At 39.3% G+C, this 18,902-nt stretch overlaps 1 protein-coding gene across 1 annotated transcript in view; it reads right to left on the bottom strand.

Annotated features, from left to right (window-relative positions):
* Positions 1-18,902, bottom strand: part of uvrag (UV radiation resistance associated gene) — a 110,295-nt gene that overhangs the window by 46,876 nt on the left and 44,517 nt on the right. Inside the window, exons 11-12 of the mRNA XM_032576413.1 lie at positions 18,796-18,856; positions 16,628-16,793 (exon numbers count right to left, since the gene is read on the bottom strand). Of these exons, the coding sequence (XP_032432304.1) occupies positions 16,628-16,793; positions 18,796-18,856 (227 nt within the window). The remainder of the gene's footprint in view (positions 1-16,627; positions 16,794-18,795; positions 18,857-18,902) is intronic.

Below are 18,902 nucleotides of genomic sequence, written 5' to 3'. Positions count from 1 at the left end.
GGTCTCGTCTAAAAAATGTCAACAAAATACACAAGCTCTTCGTAGGACAATGGTTTTATTTAGAGCCAGAATGAAGCTGTTTGCAAAAAACCGCCTCAAACAGCTTTGTCCTCACAGGCAAGCATTAAAGTCATCTGTTGCTATTAGCAACACATGTGCTTGTTGTTAAGTACGGGTGAACTAACGCACTGGGCGATGTCTAGGTGTACCACGGTTCTTAAAAGTACATTTTACGTCACATCATTCGCTACAATTTAAAGATCGTTCATTAAAACATTCAGACTGCAGGACTCCGCTGCCGTACGGAGCAGAGAGAGAGAAGGTCAAAGTTCAAACCATCGCTTCCATCCATCACAATGGGAAAGGATCATATTCCGCATTCCAACACATCTCTGTCCCACTGTTGCCAACTTATCGACTTTGTTGCTATATTTAGTTACTTTTTTTTCCCCAAAAGAAGACTAGTGACAAATCTAGCGTCTTTTTTCTATGTGCAAAAAGGAGACCCACTCCACTCTGTTTCCACATCGCAAAAGAATCACAAATGTTCAAAGTTGCTGGTGATTCCACTATGAATTAAGTTAATGTAAATCTCATTTCTCATGTTTACTAATGTTTCCCTGCGTCTGATTCACCGATTCATCTCCTCAGCTGTGGGAGGAGATGAATCCCACAGCTGGGATTCATCTCAGCTGTGATGAATCCCAGTAATAAGACAATAAGCTGTCTTATTGTTCAATTTAATATTATACAAAACTGATTTATGTAGTATGGGTTCAGACAAAGTATCTAAATTATTAAATTGACATTCCTGAATTATTTTACAAAGGTTATTCGTAGAGATGCACCAATCAGATATTAATATCTTTATCTGTTACGGTATTGAAAAAATTTTTAGATCAGTGACAATGTGGCCGATTCATAAGGGCAGATCTGTTCAGTCCAACTCTATGCTTTATGCTTTGAGTGACATAATTTATTTTACATTATATTAGAATTCCTAATTGCATGTTCTGATCCATTTAAAATAAGGTCTGAGGTGGAGCTTCGTCCTTACAGGCGCTTGGTTCACTCAGCTGGTCAGTTGCCGAGGGAGATTAACCGTTTTCTCAAACATGCATGAAAAAAATCAAGGCAACATTTCAGGTATGTTTTAGATGAGGGAATAACATTATAATATGATGTAAATCTCAAATCACACAACACTATTTACTTTAAATAAAAGCAAATAGATCGTGGTTTACATTTTTCACAAATGTTTGTGCCAACAACGTAAGATCACGGTTTTTATGTTCATAATTATAATAGAAAATTATATTGACCTATGCGCACTTCAACTATGTGGAATGGTTCCACAGGATAAGAGCATCTGGCTTACTTCCACTCTTCTTGAGGGACTAGGACTCAGGTTTTTTTCTTTTGCAATTCCTTAAAAGTCAATCATAACTGGGCAACTGCATATTAAATCAAAATACAAATCCTCCATAGTGGACTCAGTCAACTGCCATCACATTAATAGCAGTGGAACAGGAGGTTAAGCTGCGCCTATAGCAGATTACTGCAAGGCCTTGACGTTCTTAAACCACAAATCTTCAATTAATTCCACATTTGAGCATTTATAACATGAGCATACCTCAAATCCCTTTCTTTTATTTGGCTTAACTAAAGGTCCTGTGTGTTTTATTATCTCAGCGACTGTCTTGAGATCTTAGAATCGTGCAGCGGTGATGGCTGTGAACACCTCATCACTCACGCCGCGGCTCTGGAAAGTTTAAAAGGTAAACCCCGAACAGATGGGGATCACTGCAGCGGTGGATTGAACCCTAACAGGAAGTTGCTGTAAAAAGTCTGGCTGAGAATTAAAAAAACAAAAGACGACACAGCCGGGAGGCCGCACAACCATTTTAGATGTTCATCCTCCGTATCCTTGACGTTTGAGGGAAAGCGACACGCCACAGGTCAAGTCTGAGCAGTCGGAAAGAACCACCAGAGGGGAAGAAAAACAGCTCTTCCCTTTGCTCCCGCTGGCATAGCCGGTGCAATTTTCCTGTGAATAGATAGGATGTGATCGCTGATGAACATACTGCATATGAAAAGGAAAACAGAGACAATTCCAAAGTCCACACACGTAAAGTCATGAACGCACAGGTTCAGTCACAGCGCAGTGATTAATGACCGCTGTCTGCCATGTCTTGAAATCACTCTGGAGAGACTCCGGTTCACCAAACACTAGGAATTCCTCCCGGGACGTCCAGTAAAGTCAAATATATTGTTACACAGGCGAAACGAGGATGTTGGAGGAGTGGAGGGCAGGAATGGGGGAGGGTGGTTGGAGATCTGGACATAAGGAAGGGGAGGAGCAACTACAGGAGGAAACCATTCATGTTGTTGAACATCCAAATAGGACTGAAATTAACGATTATTATAGTAATCAAGTATTTTATCGATTATTCTGATGATTAATTGGATAAAAGAAAAAATTGCACATTCCACACATTTTTCATTGAACTACCTAAGCCATATTTATTCACTATTGGAAATGCATTAAAAGACGGAAATAAATGAATAATTTCCCTATCTTCAATGAAAATTGAATATATATATTGTACAGTTCTTGCTTAATCACAGCTCTGGTAGTGTTGGGCTTTTTTGACTACAGTTAATGATTATTCAATAAAATTAGTTGATTGCTTCAATTACTGATTAATCCGGATTAATCGTTTCAGTCCTACATCCAACCTGATTTTATTTGCCAGCAAGGCTTTTTTGTGTATCCAGTTTAATGCGCAAATTCATTCTAAAATGACTGACAGCATCCATTGTGTTTGAAATTCTTCTCACGTTCTCTTTTGTGGCTATCTCGTTCAGTACCAATACCATCCTCTTCCTCAGCCAAGCCTTTCTTATGTGCACAGAATGTGGTTTCTGTATAGTTAAGATAAAATAGAAAAGATGTCTTGCCGAAAGCAGCGCGCATCGCTCCAGGATCTCCAAAATCTGAATTAATTAAGCACGTGGCTTTCATTTGGTTTCAATAGAATCTGGAATACTGATTCGTCTGACCACGGTCCACATTTCCACTGTGTGACGGACCTCAAACTCAGAGGAGTCCATGCCAACTCTGGGGGAACAAAAAAAAAAAAAAAGACTGACACAAAGCTTCTTATTTGCATAGTAAAGTTTGAAGTGGCATCTGTGACTGTGACTCTGCTCTATTGAATATCGAAGAGGTTCCAAAAGCATTGCAAATGAGATTATATCAGCTACTGATTAATGACAGATCGTGCTGTCGAGTCCTCAGAAATGGAGATCACATGTGTCCATCTCATCTGAATGTTTTCTGAAATATTTCTGCACAAACCAGAGGCAATCTGCCCATCTTTGGTACTAAAATCTTCAGCATTTCGTAGATATTCAGGGCCCTAGCTCAAACATGCATTGTTTATATGGTTTTCTATAATGTGCTAAGTTGCTTGTTGGACAGGCAAGAACACATTTATATGAAAATTAAACAGTTCATTTAAAACCTGTTCCTATTTTTATGCTTCAACACACTTCAGAGTGGCATTATATGGCAATAAAACTTAAACCGCCATGAAAACACCCAGGTTGGTGGTGTCTAGATCTGATTTTACCAGCAAAGAAAAATGGGACAGTGGTTGATTTTCAGACATTTGCAGGAGTAAACAAGATCGGTTCCTCCTGAAAGCATCGGGCGATCGCAGATCTCCCAAAATTAAGGAAATCAAGGTCGATTTATTAGTGCACCTTTATAAATAGCCCAATAAAGAGGAAACTGACTCACAAAAAATCTACAAATGGTTCTAAGACATGAAGAAAAAATTTTCAGAACCATGTTGCAGTTTTATCAGAAATGCTCACTTTGCTATATGGGTACTCTTCCAGCATGGTGGCCAAAACCTCAATGAAATATGATGCCACACACTGTGTTGCTTCTTATTTATACCCCAGGATAAAAGAAAAATCTTTGATTACTAATGAAAAGTTCCTAAAAACTCTTTTAGCTACACTAAAACTCTGTAAAAGTGTTAGTCTATCTAATGTAAATTACAGAGATTGTTAGAATTTGTGATTTTACCCCAAAATATTTCTTAATATAGATGAACTATTGTATTCAATTTAAAGATTGGGTAAAAAAATAAATCCCAGTCACAATACGCAAGAGACTATTGCAATAAAAGATTGCAAGTTTTTTTTGTTTTTTTTACATCTGTAATGAATGCAAATCTTTTTATTATTTTGCTGACTTTTCCAAATTTTCCTCCGATTTGGCGTCGTAAAGGAGAAATGCCGATGATTTATCTTTTTTTATCAAAACCTCTGGCTTTAAGAGAGATCTGCTCTGGCCATTGCGTCTGCTACGATAGTAAAGATTTTTAGTAGTTTATGTCTGGGAGAGAAATAAAAGCAGAGGAAGAGGAGATGAAGATCTTTTACAATCACTTAGCCAGGAGGATAAAGTCAAACAGTCCTCTGGACCGGATGAAATAAATCACATTGCTAGTGGACAGGACAAAATCACCACCATGTTTGCCCATCAGCATGGAAACCCCCGAATAAACAGACGAAGCAGAGAGATTCGCCCACAAATCTGGAGGAGACGCTGGTCATGTCTAACCCGTTTCTGAATACGTTGACTGAATTGGTGTGACCTTATCCTTTTCTTTCTTGCATTTCCTGCCCAATCTGCCTGGCATTTTGTTTCATTTTGTTGTGAATTTAAAAATCCCGTCCGATCTTTTCTGATCCACTTAGCCCTTCCACCACATATCTAGGACGCGCCCCGCTCCGACAGAGCGATGTGTCGGCCGCTCAAACACCGCAAACTGAATCTGACAGGCGCCATAATCAACACCCCCGCTCACTTCAACGTCCACTCAAGGACTGATTAGTGAAACATGAAATCTGTTTCCATTTAGCCAATATTCAACGCGGAGTGAAGCAGACGGGAGGGTGAAAAAAAAAGGAAGAAATGACAGTGATTTGAAAGGAGAAAAATATCCTTGTTTCCCATCAGAACAACCACCACAGGACAGGCGAACATGCGAGACCCAAATGTGTAATTAATAAGAAGTGTGCAGCCCTGACAAAAGCAGCACCTTGTAGGAAAGTCCCCTGATTTTATGGGCGAGAAATACAGTATAAAAGTAAACAACCCCGGTCTGCCCATTTTTTTTAACGGCAAGCTCTAGACACCAGTTATCCATGCAGACAGCCTCGTTAAAAGCAGGGAGCAACCAATAAACAAGTGACTTCAGTGATAAGACGAAGCCAAAGGACATACCCCGCTCCATCTTCCTGTCCGTGTTCTTTTTAAAACCCCCCTCTTTACCACGGGTCTGTTATTTCTGCTGAGGGATATTTTAATAACCGGCTGAGTTATACGTCTTTCATCTCGGGTTAATCGAGCATCACTGTCTCCACCGCGGCCACGGACTCCACCTCAGGGGCCTTCTGGCAGGTGTCAGCAGCACATGATGTCTTTTAAAGCCTCCAGTTAACTGAACATATGTTAACTGAACATATTTGCGGGCGATTTGTGCAAAGAGAGAAAGGAAAAAAGAGGTTATGATGAAGTAAAGGCTTAAGACAAGGGTGTATAAACGTTTTGTCAAAATCAACGAGTCAAAAGTACTTGGGGCCAAGGAAAAAAAAAGAACTGAAATCAAGCAAAGTAATGAGTTTTTCTTTTTCTTTTTTTTTGCAGGATGGGATGTCATTCATTGTAGATCCAAAAAGGATTTTGCAAGTTTGTTGTATGAAAGGCGACTATTTTGTAAATTATATTGGTGCTCGATTGAACAAATTTATTCTCAGTTATAAGAAGAGGATTTGGGTCACTTTCTTTCAAAAACACTTGCTATATTCAGCCATATAAAGAAAAGTTGATTTAGGTGCAGCAAAGTCGGCTTTTCAGTAAAAATGTCTGGACAGAAGTGGTCCTACATTTTATAAAAGCTTGGTTACAAAAAAAAAAGACTGTCATGCTTAACATTTCCCATTGTAAGAAGATTATGCCAGTTATAATTTTACCTTGACTACAAATAAAAAGTCTTCATCTCCATCAACCCCCTGTGATGGACAGAGCTTACTTTTTGGACACCCTTGGTTCAACATAAAACTTTATAAATGCATTAAGCTTTGTAAACAAAGATTTTTAAAAGCTGTAAAAGGCCCAAAGGATGGTTACTGAGTTGATTTTTGTTGTTTTTATATATTTTTAAAAAGCATGTCTGATGAAACAATGTATTGTAAGCAATTTTCTAATGTATTGGATTCTTGGTTCCCCTCTGCTTTTACTCTATTGAGTGGAGGAGTTTAAAGAAGGACGCAGTGTTGTGGGTGGTCGACCTCTGTTAAACTGCGCTTCACGAGGATACGTGGGAATGCTTCCAGTGATTGACTGACCTGCTCTAATGTATACAAAGTCGCCACATGTGTTGGCGTGCTTGTTTAGACATTTTAATTAATAGTCCACGTGTGCAAAAAACACACAAAAAGAGGCAAAGAAAGCACATCCTATCTTTTATAGTGGTGATATCGATTTTTTGGGGGGTTTTATTTTGGGAACATAAATACTTTTGGTTTGGTTTAAGAAAAAAAAAATTGTTCTAACCTCAAATAGACGCAGTTCAAACATAACTAAGTTTCATGTAGCTTTCAGTATCTTGAAGCACCTGTTTTAATGACTGCTGGGCCACAGCGTAATTATTCTGTCATCATTGGTCTGTTCCTGAGGTGTACAGTAGTCGTTCTGGTTTTTCATCTCAGCTCCTAACATTATCCAGAGACCCCAGCTCCTTAATTAGCAGCCATTTTCTCTTTGCAGTTGTTTTGCTCCTTTGTTTGAACGCACATGTGAAAATGGAAGTTCACTCTGAGTCCCATCTTTACAAGTATAAAACATGATTTCAATCAATATTGATCAAATTGTTAAAAATCACCCACCAGAATGTTGACACTTTAAATGAAATTATTTTAACATCTGTCATAAGCTGGGAAGAGTATAAATGCCTTGTGAAGCTGGTATTAACAGGACTGCAGGTAGTTTTGCAAGTAAACAGAGCAAAATACATTTAGGAAAAAAATGTTGAACAGGATGTGTGGCTAGTCCCCTGCATTGATCAAGTTGAATTCAATGACAAAATTGAATTTATGACATAATTTCTTTGTTTACTGGCTGAACCTGTATACAAGCACCCCCAGCAGGCCTGTTTTTGTTCTAGTTATGCTCATTAATTCATTACAAAGCCATTGCTGAGCTGCATGTTTGCCAGATGACCTCCAAGTCTGACCATTACGTCTGGGTGCTCCACTTTTTTCTTTGAGTTTATTTTCAGAATGGGGAATTTGTCATTTACATCTAAACAGCTTCGATTAAATGAAAAAGATCTTTTTTTAGTTGTTTGTTGACAACTATCACTAAATGGATGTTACATTACATTTACAAAATTCATTTCAAGTATTTGTTAATAGTGTTATGTCATATTATGTAACCCAATCACAAAGTTTTTAAAAATAGACTGTGAAAAGATCTACCAATAAGTATAGGAAAAAAATTATTGGTTTGATTTGTCAACAATAAAGCCATGCAAGCTGTGCATTTGTGACTAAACTAATGGAGACCTATTAAGATGTAAATGAAATATATATTTTTTTTAAATCTACAAAACTGATGTGGCCCTCATTAAAGGTTTATTTACAAAGTGTGACTTTCTAACATTTCTATACAAAATGGAGTAACTGCATCTTCTAATTATTTCTTTGACTTGTATGTTGAGTTCAGGCTCAGAGATGACCTATTGACACATACTTAATGTTCTAATCTCTATGTTGACTTTAATTGGGGCTTATTACAAGCAATTACATGCAACACAAATTGCTCCTTATTAAGGAGATGTGACTAAGAACATAAATAATAGAATTTTCTGAAACATTTAATCACACTTTGTTTCTCCACTTAAAGAACATGAAATCCTACAGCATTAGTCCGGCAACCGATTTTACTCCACAAAGTCTTCCAGAAAGCTTTTGAACACAGATGCTTCTTGTTATCTCTCTAATGAGGAATCGCCAAAGCTTGCTCGACTAGCCTAGACAACGGCGGGACTTCCAAGATGAAGGGCTGCTTATATAACAACCCTGTCAACCTTAGTGAAGACGCCCTCACTTTTCCTGAGCTATTATAAATATACCTCTACCGCCATTGTCCTGGAGCGATTTGGCAGAAAACCTCAAAAGACAAGTAAACAGTCTGACCAGCACCGGACAGCCTTTGTAGTTGACGCACGGCGCTAAATCATAGACCGTTTTCAAATTTGATTTAAATCAACTGGCTTCGGAGCTGATTGCCTCGTTTATCTCTCCTATGGAGAATAAAGCAACTATGCGACTGCGCCTCTGCTGAACACGTGCACATCGCTGTGAAATAACAAATGATGGGATCTAATTCTATGTGCCTCTAAAGAACGCAGCAGCTTTTTATAGTGTATATTGGACACGGATGAACATATGGCTGATTCATTTTCAGACGGCACTATACACAGCTCGGAAGATCGTTTGAAGCTAAACATTTATGCAATTACACTAAATTATTACTCGTTGCTGAAAGAGCGGGAGGGAAAATGTTTCTCATTGACGAAAAAATATGTACTTCCACTGATCTACATGATACAACACCGGACTCATCTACAGATAAAACTAAACAAACCTGCGTAGATTTATACCACATGCAAATAATGTTTATAATACACAGCATGTGTGCGTAATTTGTTTCAACTAATTAGGCTAAATGGAAGAACCAGTTACTCTCTATATTATTTGAGTATTTCTAGCAGCAAAGCTTTCTTACAGACTATATAGTGCCTTATTATGCCGTCATTTGGGCTACAAGGAAGTGGGAGTAAATCACTGTAAATCACTGACAATCAATCACCTGTTGGCAGCAGCAAAGGGAATTTTAAGGCGCAGCAAGTCGCTTCCTTGTTTTCTGATGTCTGAAACCAGCACACTCCCAACCATTTTATTTGTGTGAACTGATTAGACATTGTGGGGACGTCTAATCTACACATGAATCTGAATGTAACAGTTTTGATCTCCATTGTCAAAACAGATTCGAGAGGAGCAGGAAGGTTTTTGCCCTGGCTGTAAAACAAGGGACTGGATATTCACAATCCATCAGATGCTGAAGATTGACTGTCTTATCCATATGTGTTGTGTAGACATGAACAAGAAATACAACCATGTTTCTGGAGCCATTTCTAGGGCGATGTTGACGCCCAATACAGGACGCAGCACCTGTAATAGATACACTCAGTCAATCGGTGGCGCTGCAACACTCCCACAGAGTCTCACGATAGAACTGCGCCAGGTGAGAGTGCATCTATCTATGACATCAACAAGACAGTTTGTTTTGAAATGTATCCACTCTGGAACCTGACGTCAAAAATGATCATTTCCGGTTTCTCAGGATGCCGAATCAGTATGGATGCACAGTCTAAATGACTAAAAAAAACCCTTTGTGAATACACCTAAAATCATCTCTGTGGTCTGGGCCTACATTGTTGGGGATGCTTTTAACAACTAGTCTGCCATCTTGGCAAAAAAGTCAAGCTTGTTCTCACTGCAAGCTGGACTCCATCAACACTGCTCATTGTCTTTGATCCTGTTTGTTGTATTTATAGATGTGATCTCCTGGAATAGTCGTGGAGAGGTGTGTGTCTCCCTGTGGCCCTCAACCAGTAAAAGATTGACTGCTCCTTCCAGGTCACGTTCAGTCAGTTTAGGGATCTTGGCGTCTTGATCACAAATGAGGATGGAGCCGAGGCAAAAAGCGAAACTTTTGATTTGCCCGTTGGTCAGCGTTTCATCTCTCATCATGAGCTTCCTCAGTAGGGTGGCTTAATTCATGTTTGAGGTGAGATGAGGAGCTTCACCATGTGGGGGAAGCTTGAAGTAGAGCAGCTGATTCGCTGCATTGGAAAGAGTCGATTGGGTTGCCTTCCTTTGGAGGTTTTCAAGGCACATCCCACTGGAAAAAGATTCCAGGCCAGAACCAGAACTCACTGGACAGACTATGCATCCCTTTTGGCCTTGGAGTACCCTGGGATTCCCAGAGGAGTTCCAGAGTGACTCTGGGAAGAGGTATGTCTGGGATATCCTGGATGAGCGAACGACAATGGACAGGTAGATCTCTGGATGGTTATAAACTCCAGTCACAAACACTGATAAGCAATGAAAGGCATGGCTGACCATGGTGGGTATGATTGCCACTCCTATCTTGTCTGTTTAATGATAACTGACATAAAAATAGTCAAGCCCCAGAATAATGTCGTTCCCATTGAAATGAGGTTCCTCTAATTTCAAACTGGCCTCCCTCCTTTGGTGCTTACACAGACCTCAGCACATCATTGGACAGTTTGTTTTGTGTTTGAACCTGTTGGGACCGCCTAAATCCCTTTCACATTCATTGTCCTTTTGCCAGTGATATGGTCTTTATAAGCCATCTTTTCTCCCAATACGTTTGAACAACAATAGGAGGCAGCTCTTGATTTCTAATAGCTGGCTTCTGGTCTCAGTCAAACCCTTGGGCATCTGGATTGCATCTCTCCATTTCTCCCCCATGCAATCAGAAACACTGGAACAGAGCTCCCCACGTAAGCAAATGTGGGCGCAACATGTCCGCTGATTATAGAGAACATTTCGGACTGGTCCAACATTGTTTCTGAGATTGTCAAAGAGCACAAATAAAAACTTCCCTTACCTGCCAATACGTCTACTCCTCTTCCACACCTTTCTCTAAAAACTCTTGTAGGGCCAGTTTGAAATTCTGCCCCATTTTTTACTGAGACAAACAGTTCATATCAACACAGGACTTGACAGGTTTTCCTGTTGCAAAATCTGCTTCCATTTGAAAGAAGGCAACCATTATTGCCAACCCACAGAAGGGAACAGATAGTGACATTAACCAAACTCAAAAGGGTGGATTATCTTCACATACTTTTTACCACAGTAAAGCTCTGGTGCTTGTAGCACCCGGATTAATGCGGACACATAGCAAAAGTCTGTTGATCTCACAACAAAACTTGAATAATTCAGTTCCAGTCTCAAAGGTTCTTCAGTAACAATCTGACTAAGGTTTGTGAAATCATCCTAAAATGACATAAAGGTTTATGAGAGAGCAGAGGAGGGCAAGTCGAAACAATTAGATTCAAAAGGAAACTTCACCGATAAATGCAACTAAATGTGTGCATCAATGTAAATCGTCTGCTTGAGGCTTTAAAGATCTGATCCTACACCATCTCATCATGTAAACCTGACACTCATCACCACTAGTTACCTTTTTCCCATACTTTGATTACCCATTTTTGCACACCTTCTGCGGAAACTAGTTGCGTTCTATCTCCACGCACATCATTGCTGCCCACCGCGGCTCCAGGGGTCATAAACATGCAGAAAGAGGGTAGAAAGTTAACCCAAATGTTTGGCCCCACTCAGGAACACCTAAGAGCAATGGTGGCCTGTCATGTCTTTTCAACGAGTTAATGGCTCTTTTTTGTTGTTGTTGCCTGACGTCAATGTAAATATCCTGCTTGGTAGGGCTGGAAATGTGTTAAGTGACTCCCAGTGAGCCTCTCCAGCTGTTGTCAGACATAATCACACACGCACAAAAAGAGAGGTTGATATTCAACACAAGCTCTTTAAATGTTTTTCCTTGACACACTTTCCTCCCAGCAGTTTATCTTCATAAAAAAGTCAGTGGTGGATGTGAAAGCGTCTATGCTTATTTACATGCCAGTTCTGCAAGTGCATCTTTGCTGGTGAAAGAATGCAACACTTTGAGTGCGAAAAGAGCAGAAATTTTTAAACACTGGTGTTATTCTGCTTTTTAAAACAGATTCTCGTGTATTATTTTGTTTTTACTACACGTAGTCTTGAGTGTTTGTCTTCAATTCAGTACAAACCATTTCATTTATTTCACAACACATCATCTCAAGGCAGAGCCAATTCGATCCAATCATAAAGTCAAATTCAGAATCCCAAAACATCATTAACAATTAGATAACACACAAAATTTCATCTAACGTTATCTTAGACATGAGACGCTTCAGCCCAGAAATAAGTAAATGGCATTGATGGCTCAGGTTGATCAGACTGGAGACAACGTTGAGAGAAAAGGCCAAGACGGTTTGGAAGAATGCAGAGGGATATTAAACATCTTTGGCAAAGGATGCTGAGCTGCCAGAGAAAAAGAAAAAGAAAAAGCATGAAGGTTAATGGGTGATGGAAGATTTGAAGTGCGATGGTGTGACAGAGGATGCAACAGATGGAGAGACGAAGGAAAACAATCTGGTATGTTGAGCAAGCAGCTAAAAAGATGATGATGATCAACAAAGCAATGTATAAATATAGGGGTGAAAGTACAGACAAGTGGAAGCTGGTCTCTTTTTAAAAAATAGATTACATCAAGTGTTTCTCATCTCTTAAATGTTTTTATCTACTGAACTTTTGAATGTGAGGAATGTCAAATCCACAGTACAGAAAGTCCGTCCGAAGCATGCAATTATTTTCACAATGCTCAGTTGCTTCCTGATGCATGGTTACAAGACCATAACACACACAAATATTAATCATTTTGACCTCTCTGCCATTACAGAACGTCTCAGCAAATCACCCCAGACATCAAGCACCCAGACAAAGCACCGACTGATGTTAGACTGTCAAACTGAATAGTTTTCCTCAATTACGTGCCAGCCTTGAAACAATAAAACGATAGAAAGTTACATAGCAAGGAAGTGATGTGTTTACATCCCCAAGGCATGATGCAAAGACCGTCAAAAGGCATGCTGTGTGATTTACGTGTTCTGATCTCTGAACACCTGAAAAGACTGCAAATACCGGGAGGTTCAATTTGCTACCAAGGCAACACAAAAACAAATCAAGAAGAGAAGAGTTTATCTCCGTCTGTCTGAGCAATTAAATTACAAAGGAGAGAAGATTGCTTTTATTATTTCAGATGATACTTGCTGAATATGTCCTGGAGTCCTAGTTATTCAGACCTTAAATAGTAGGGTTTGAATCTTTTGCAGAGGTTTTGGTTCAGAGAAAATTCCCCCGGCACTCTTTAAGAGCCTGCAGTCTAATAAACATGTACTTTATTTGGATGGCAGTTGCATGGTGGCGCAGTTAGTAGCATGATTGCCTTGAGGCAATGAAAGTCCAAGATATGGCATTAAAGATGTTCTTACACAGTACAACATTACATTGTGTACAATGCTGTGCAAAAAGTGTAAGATTAAAAGTTTCAAATAAATTTTACTATCAGACCTGAGAGAGTACAAAAAGGTTTTATTTGTTAAGGAAAAAATGTTTCTGCGACAGACTGGCGGCCTGTCCAGGGTGTAACCCCACCTCTCACCCGAAATGTTCGCTGGAGATAGGCACCAGTACCCCTCCTGACCGCACTAGGGACAAGGGTGTTAGAAAATGGATGTATGGATGGAAAAAATCTTCACGTCAATCTAGCCCTACATAAAAAATAGTTACTTCTTCTATACAAGCACACTAATGACTCATCCAAGTCCATTACTAAATGGCTCACAGATGACAAAAGAAAGGTTTTAGAGGCACCTAGTCAAAGTCCAGATCTAAATTCAATTAACATGCAGTTGTAAGACTATAAGTGAATTGTTTGTGTTTGAAAACCCTTCAATGTGGTGGATTCTAAATAATTCTGCAAAGAAGAGTAGGCGAAATTTAGCCACATACGTAGATGTAAGAGAGCGCGTTTTGATTTAAAGAGCAATTACTTTTAAGGTGACTCAGGCTTTTTTCTCTCCATGAATGAAATTATGAGCTGAAAACTGTTTTTAAATGCTATCTAATTGGGTCATCTTTCTTTATCTGATATTAAAATCTGTTCAATGATCTGAAAAATATAAGAGCAACAAAGGGGCAAATACTTTTCAGGAACACCATGTTGTTCTAATTCTTTTAGTCAAGCCTGACGGAACCGAATCGATTTGATCACAAAAATCTGTCAGCACTGAGTCACGTATAGGAAAATTACACTGTCGATGTCGTGAACTCAACTTATTGACTGGGGACACACTGTGCCGAAGTTACATTTTTACAACACCAGCCCGTATTTGACACCTGTCTCAATTTGCTAACAACCAGTCTGGCCTTCCGAGTCGATCTATCCAAGCATAAAATTGGGTTGTTTTTCTTTTTCTTCTTCATGTGTAAGGGCTCAGAAAAAATCTTTGAGTCAACACACAATTGTGTCTGCAAGTGCTTTCACACTAAACAAATGTGGATTAAAGTAAATACACATTTCCAGCTGAATTGCATTCTGTCAAGTTATTTCAACTCGAATAACAGATAGAGAAAGAACAGATAACTACTTAATGGAAGGAAATATTGGACGCAAGATAAATGGGCCACACTTTAGCTACAATTGCTTGTAAAACCAAACCAGAGTCGCTGCTTTAACCTGAACACAAAGAGGCTGTGCTTCTTCTGAAAGATGGGAAGTTTCAGAGGTGTGTTTTGTAGCATTTCACAGCCAAACCAAAATATTTCGGCATCTGACTTCAGTCCATCTGCTGTCATAATCAGAGAAGACGGGCAATTTACAACTCTGTACATGTTTGTATAAAAAGGAAAAATCCCCCCTTATAGTGCTGTTTATATGACAGCACTGTGGAAATGTGTTTTTTTGGGGGGGGAGGGTTTCTAGATAAACAAATAATCAGCATCCTGAGTCACCGCAACCAAAGCTAAACAGGCATGATTACACTTGATCCCACAAGATCTATTTTATTGGGTTAACAAATTTATTGTTGGATTGTAAAACAAAGATTATTCACAGGATGTTTGCTTCGTGCAATTAGGTGGTTTGTCACCATTATGGGATTCTGAAGCCAAAGACGTGCCTGCTGGCCAAAGCCGCCCTACCAAAAACAATACCCAAGTTGAAGTCTATTAACAAAGGGCAAAATGTTGAGTTATAAAATAGCATGAAACATTTCAGCCATACAGACCGTAAAGGGGCATTACTATGTATTTTCCAGGCACATAGGAAAATATGTGCCTGGAAAGAGCACAATCAAGAAAAGTATGTTATCCTTAGTTGTTACAAAAATGACATATATATCAAACATAACTTCAAAGAAATTTGATTTCAAAATGTGACACTTTGAAATTGGGCTTCTGTCTCTTTAAGAAGCTCTGGCTTTTTCTGACATTCTGCCTTCAACTTGTCATCACAGCAATGCTTCTCATTATACCTTTTAGAAATGTTCTTAGGAGAGCTGAACAGAGAAGGAGTTTGTATGATGAGCTCAGTAGACACGCAGTTCCACCAGCTGTTTGCTAACTGCTGCTGCCGTTAGTCTGAAGGAGCTGAGTGGTTTCTCAATTTATATCAAATCAACAGTATATGACAAAAATAACAATATGTCCACTTTAATGATCATTTGCTGCATATTTTGAAATTGAAAAGAGATTTTTATAGTAAAAAAAAAAAAGAAAACCTGGCATATTTCAAAATAACAAATTGGGATTTTTTTTAAATGCAGCTGCATTTAAAAGTGCTATAAGTTTTTCAGTTGAGGTGAGGATCTACTCCTCTGGTAGCATAATACGTTTTGCTTAAAGAAGGTCAGTGTTTGTCAGATCTGATCTGTAAAGTCTTTCATTCCCAACATTTCTGGACGAAAAGGTCAAAAACTGACTGAAACCAGAAGGTACACCAGCAATCCCCGAGAGATCAACAGGAGTAGAGAGATTTCTTGGGGGACAAATTTAGAAAGAAAAAAAAAAAGAAAATCGAGCCAAACTTGAATGAGACATGGAGCAGAGATTGTCAAGAATAACGAGACGCCACTCGGTTCAGAGTAGCCACAGAAAGATCTCAGGTGGAAGAAAGGACTCCAGGCAATCAGAGCCAGATCAGTTGGACATTTTTGTGTGTGTTTTGTGGCATTTATATAAAATGGATCCAACTATTTTTATGCAAGTTGGGAAACAAAATCTCAGCTCCAAGAGTGAAAACCGCTGAACTGGAGACAAAATATCAACTGTTTTCTGTCTTGGTTCTGTGAGGCTAGAAGGGAGAAATAGCCCTTCAACAAACAACACACAGACAAACGCACGCCAACACACGCCAGCACACACACATATGTAAAAAAGAAGCAACATTCTCGCTACAGAAAAACAAGAGCTGAAGTTTATTTGTAAATTCTGTGCGAATATTTATTGACGGAATAGTGGATTCTTTTGGCTCAGCGGGAACTTTGGAAGCGAAGTCAAAGAAATCATCCAGAAAAATAATTCAGGCAAAAAATTTTGGATCTTTAAGAAAGATGACGCAAAGAGCAGCGCCTGCCGACAGGATATTCTGTCCAGGCAAGACACAGGTCCCTGAGAGAGCCATGTCCTACATTTAATAGACCACCTACGAAATCCAATCCAGAACCTTCCTTCTGCACTGGAAAATGGTTTCCATCTCACATGTTTTCACATAAATGTAATTCCTCATCACATACATCAAACGTCAATAGTCAATTATGAAGGTCCAGACTCGTTGTCGGGTCTAACTTACTCTCTCTCCTTCTCAGTGAGTCTGTCAGTGATGGTGTCCTTGATGGAGGAGCGGGAACCCTTGTGGATCACCGGGTACCGGAGAGGGAGCTGGAGGAAGCAGGAGATCATCAGGACCAGGTGTGCCGTGTAACCCAGGGCGACCGCCACGCTCCCATCATCCTTTGCTGCGGCACAGACAGGATTTAACTCAGACTTGTTCATTCATCCGCTTTTTAAAGAGACAACATTAACACATCAAAGCCTGTGAGGCCGTCGTGTAAAGCGAATCCAACCCGAGGCGGCGGCACATTTATTCAGTCAGGAAAAAAGGTATTTCATTCCGGCCAAAACTTCAAAGCTTTGTGCATCCCTGTCTGCTTCGTTTTGGTGTTCTGTTACATGGGAAAATGAATTGCGCTGACATGATGTCCGCAAAGTATGAATCCAAACTATAATAATAATAAATCGCATAATCAACCAACAGAAGATGACTTTGAAACAGAGTATCTGAGGGAAGATGAGCGGTCACGCTCATGTGGGAGAAATGTTTGGGAAGTGGTACAAAATACGGGGCCAGAAAGCAAAATTCCCAGTTCAGCAAATGTTTTCTAAAGTTCTGTCTTTCTAAAGGATCACACACACAAAAAAAGCCTAGTGTGGGATAAAAATCTTAGACCAAAGAACTTGCTTTACATAAGAGAATTTAAAAGAAAAGAAGTCAACATGCGATAGGGTTCCACTTCTTTGTAATGACATACAAACATCACATGACGAGGAAACCATGAGCAAGTGTCTGAATCAATGAAAAAGAAAAAGAGTTCAGCAGTTTGCTAAAATAAGAAAACAAAAATATTAGTAAACATCTGAAAGTTGTTGTTTTTCTTTTGTTTTAGTTTTTTTTTTAAATTTAAGTTGAATACACACGCTCATCACAATTTTCAGATTTTCTTGGTGTTAAAACATAACAGCCATTACCTTTCCCTTCACAATTATCCCAATAATTTACACTGAACAGCCTAAGGGACAAAAAACTTTCATGGATACACCTAAAATCGTCCCCACGTGGACGGAGCCTTCGACTCGGGGTGTTTTCACACCTGATACCATAGACTTGGTTTGATTTAAGACTAAAATTGCAATATTTGCTACGTTTTCAGTTGCTGCAGCTTGCTTTCACACCGCACTGAACCAAACAAAGCAAACTCTTTAAAAACCTGGTTAGTCCCTTTCCAGTGGTGGCCGGAAAGGGACAAACACTGACCTTCTAGAACAACTGAAGAAGACACTGAGGGCAACTTCCTCCTTCACGAAATGTAAACAAAAATTGAGTGGCGTCAGATTTTAGCGGTTGTAGGATTTCTCTTTTGTCTCTGGCAAAGTATTTTTCCCGCTAACACAAGACTCATGCGTTTGTTTTGGTTGTATTTACCCAGAACGCCCTGCACTATGGTTCACTTCCTGCTTTTAAAGCAGTTTCCACTTGGCATTCACAGAATTCACTTCAATCGTGCCAAGACCTAAGTTTTGAGGCGAACCAGATTGACAAATCTAAGCCGTCTGGAGCATAAAACTCCCAATTATTGTCATAGGTAAAGATCCCCAAAACAAATTCCTTCCAGTCTTTGTTTTTATTTTGTCCAACTCAGTATGGAGCCACCTTCTTTTTCTTTATGTCTGTAACTACAAAGCTAAAAAAAATATGGAAAAATATTGGATTATTTCTTTCCATTCATTATGATTTTTCCAAAAAGAAGGGAAAATAAGGAGACCAACAATACGCATGAGGGAACTTAAGGAAGCAAATTAACCACACAGTGTATTTGGAAAAGAACCGAATTAACCAAGTTCTCATTGAAACCAGGTGAGGTCCACTTAATTTTCACAGGCACATCTGAATAAAACAAAACAAAGCCACACTTTCCTGTGTTTCCATGATTTGATCTAATAAATAATAATAAACATAGCCATCTGACTTATTTTCTGTCCAAAAAGGGACATGCACGCCATGGTTCACGTGTAATTGTCAGTTTAGCGAGGCGTTTCAGTCCGCAAGAGGCGGAACGTTCCAGATCCTTCAGTAAACATCGATCCACCTTCACAAGCTTTAAAAGGAAGATGAATAAATCGTTCTGCATGCTTTTCCTTCCCTGTAACCTAAAACACAAACACAGACACATACTAAATTACCTTGAAAGTCGTCCGAGTTTGGCAGCTTCACTCCACAGATGACATAATCCGACTGATTGACCTGCGGATTTAAATAGGAAGTTTCATATTAAGGACAACAAGCAGCC

Source organism: Xiphophorus hellerii, chromosome 11 (genome assembly GCF_003331165.1).
Source record: "Xiphophorus hellerii strain 12219 chromosome 11, Xiphophorus_hellerii-4.1, whole genome shotgun sequence".
Classification (NCBI taxonomy): Eukaryota; Metazoa; Chordata; class Actinopteri; order Cyprinodontiformes; family Poeciliidae; genus Xiphophorus; species Xiphophorus hellerii.
The sequence above is the reverse complement of the archived record's forward strand: the minus strand, read 5'-3'. Positions and strand labels throughout refer to the sequence as shown.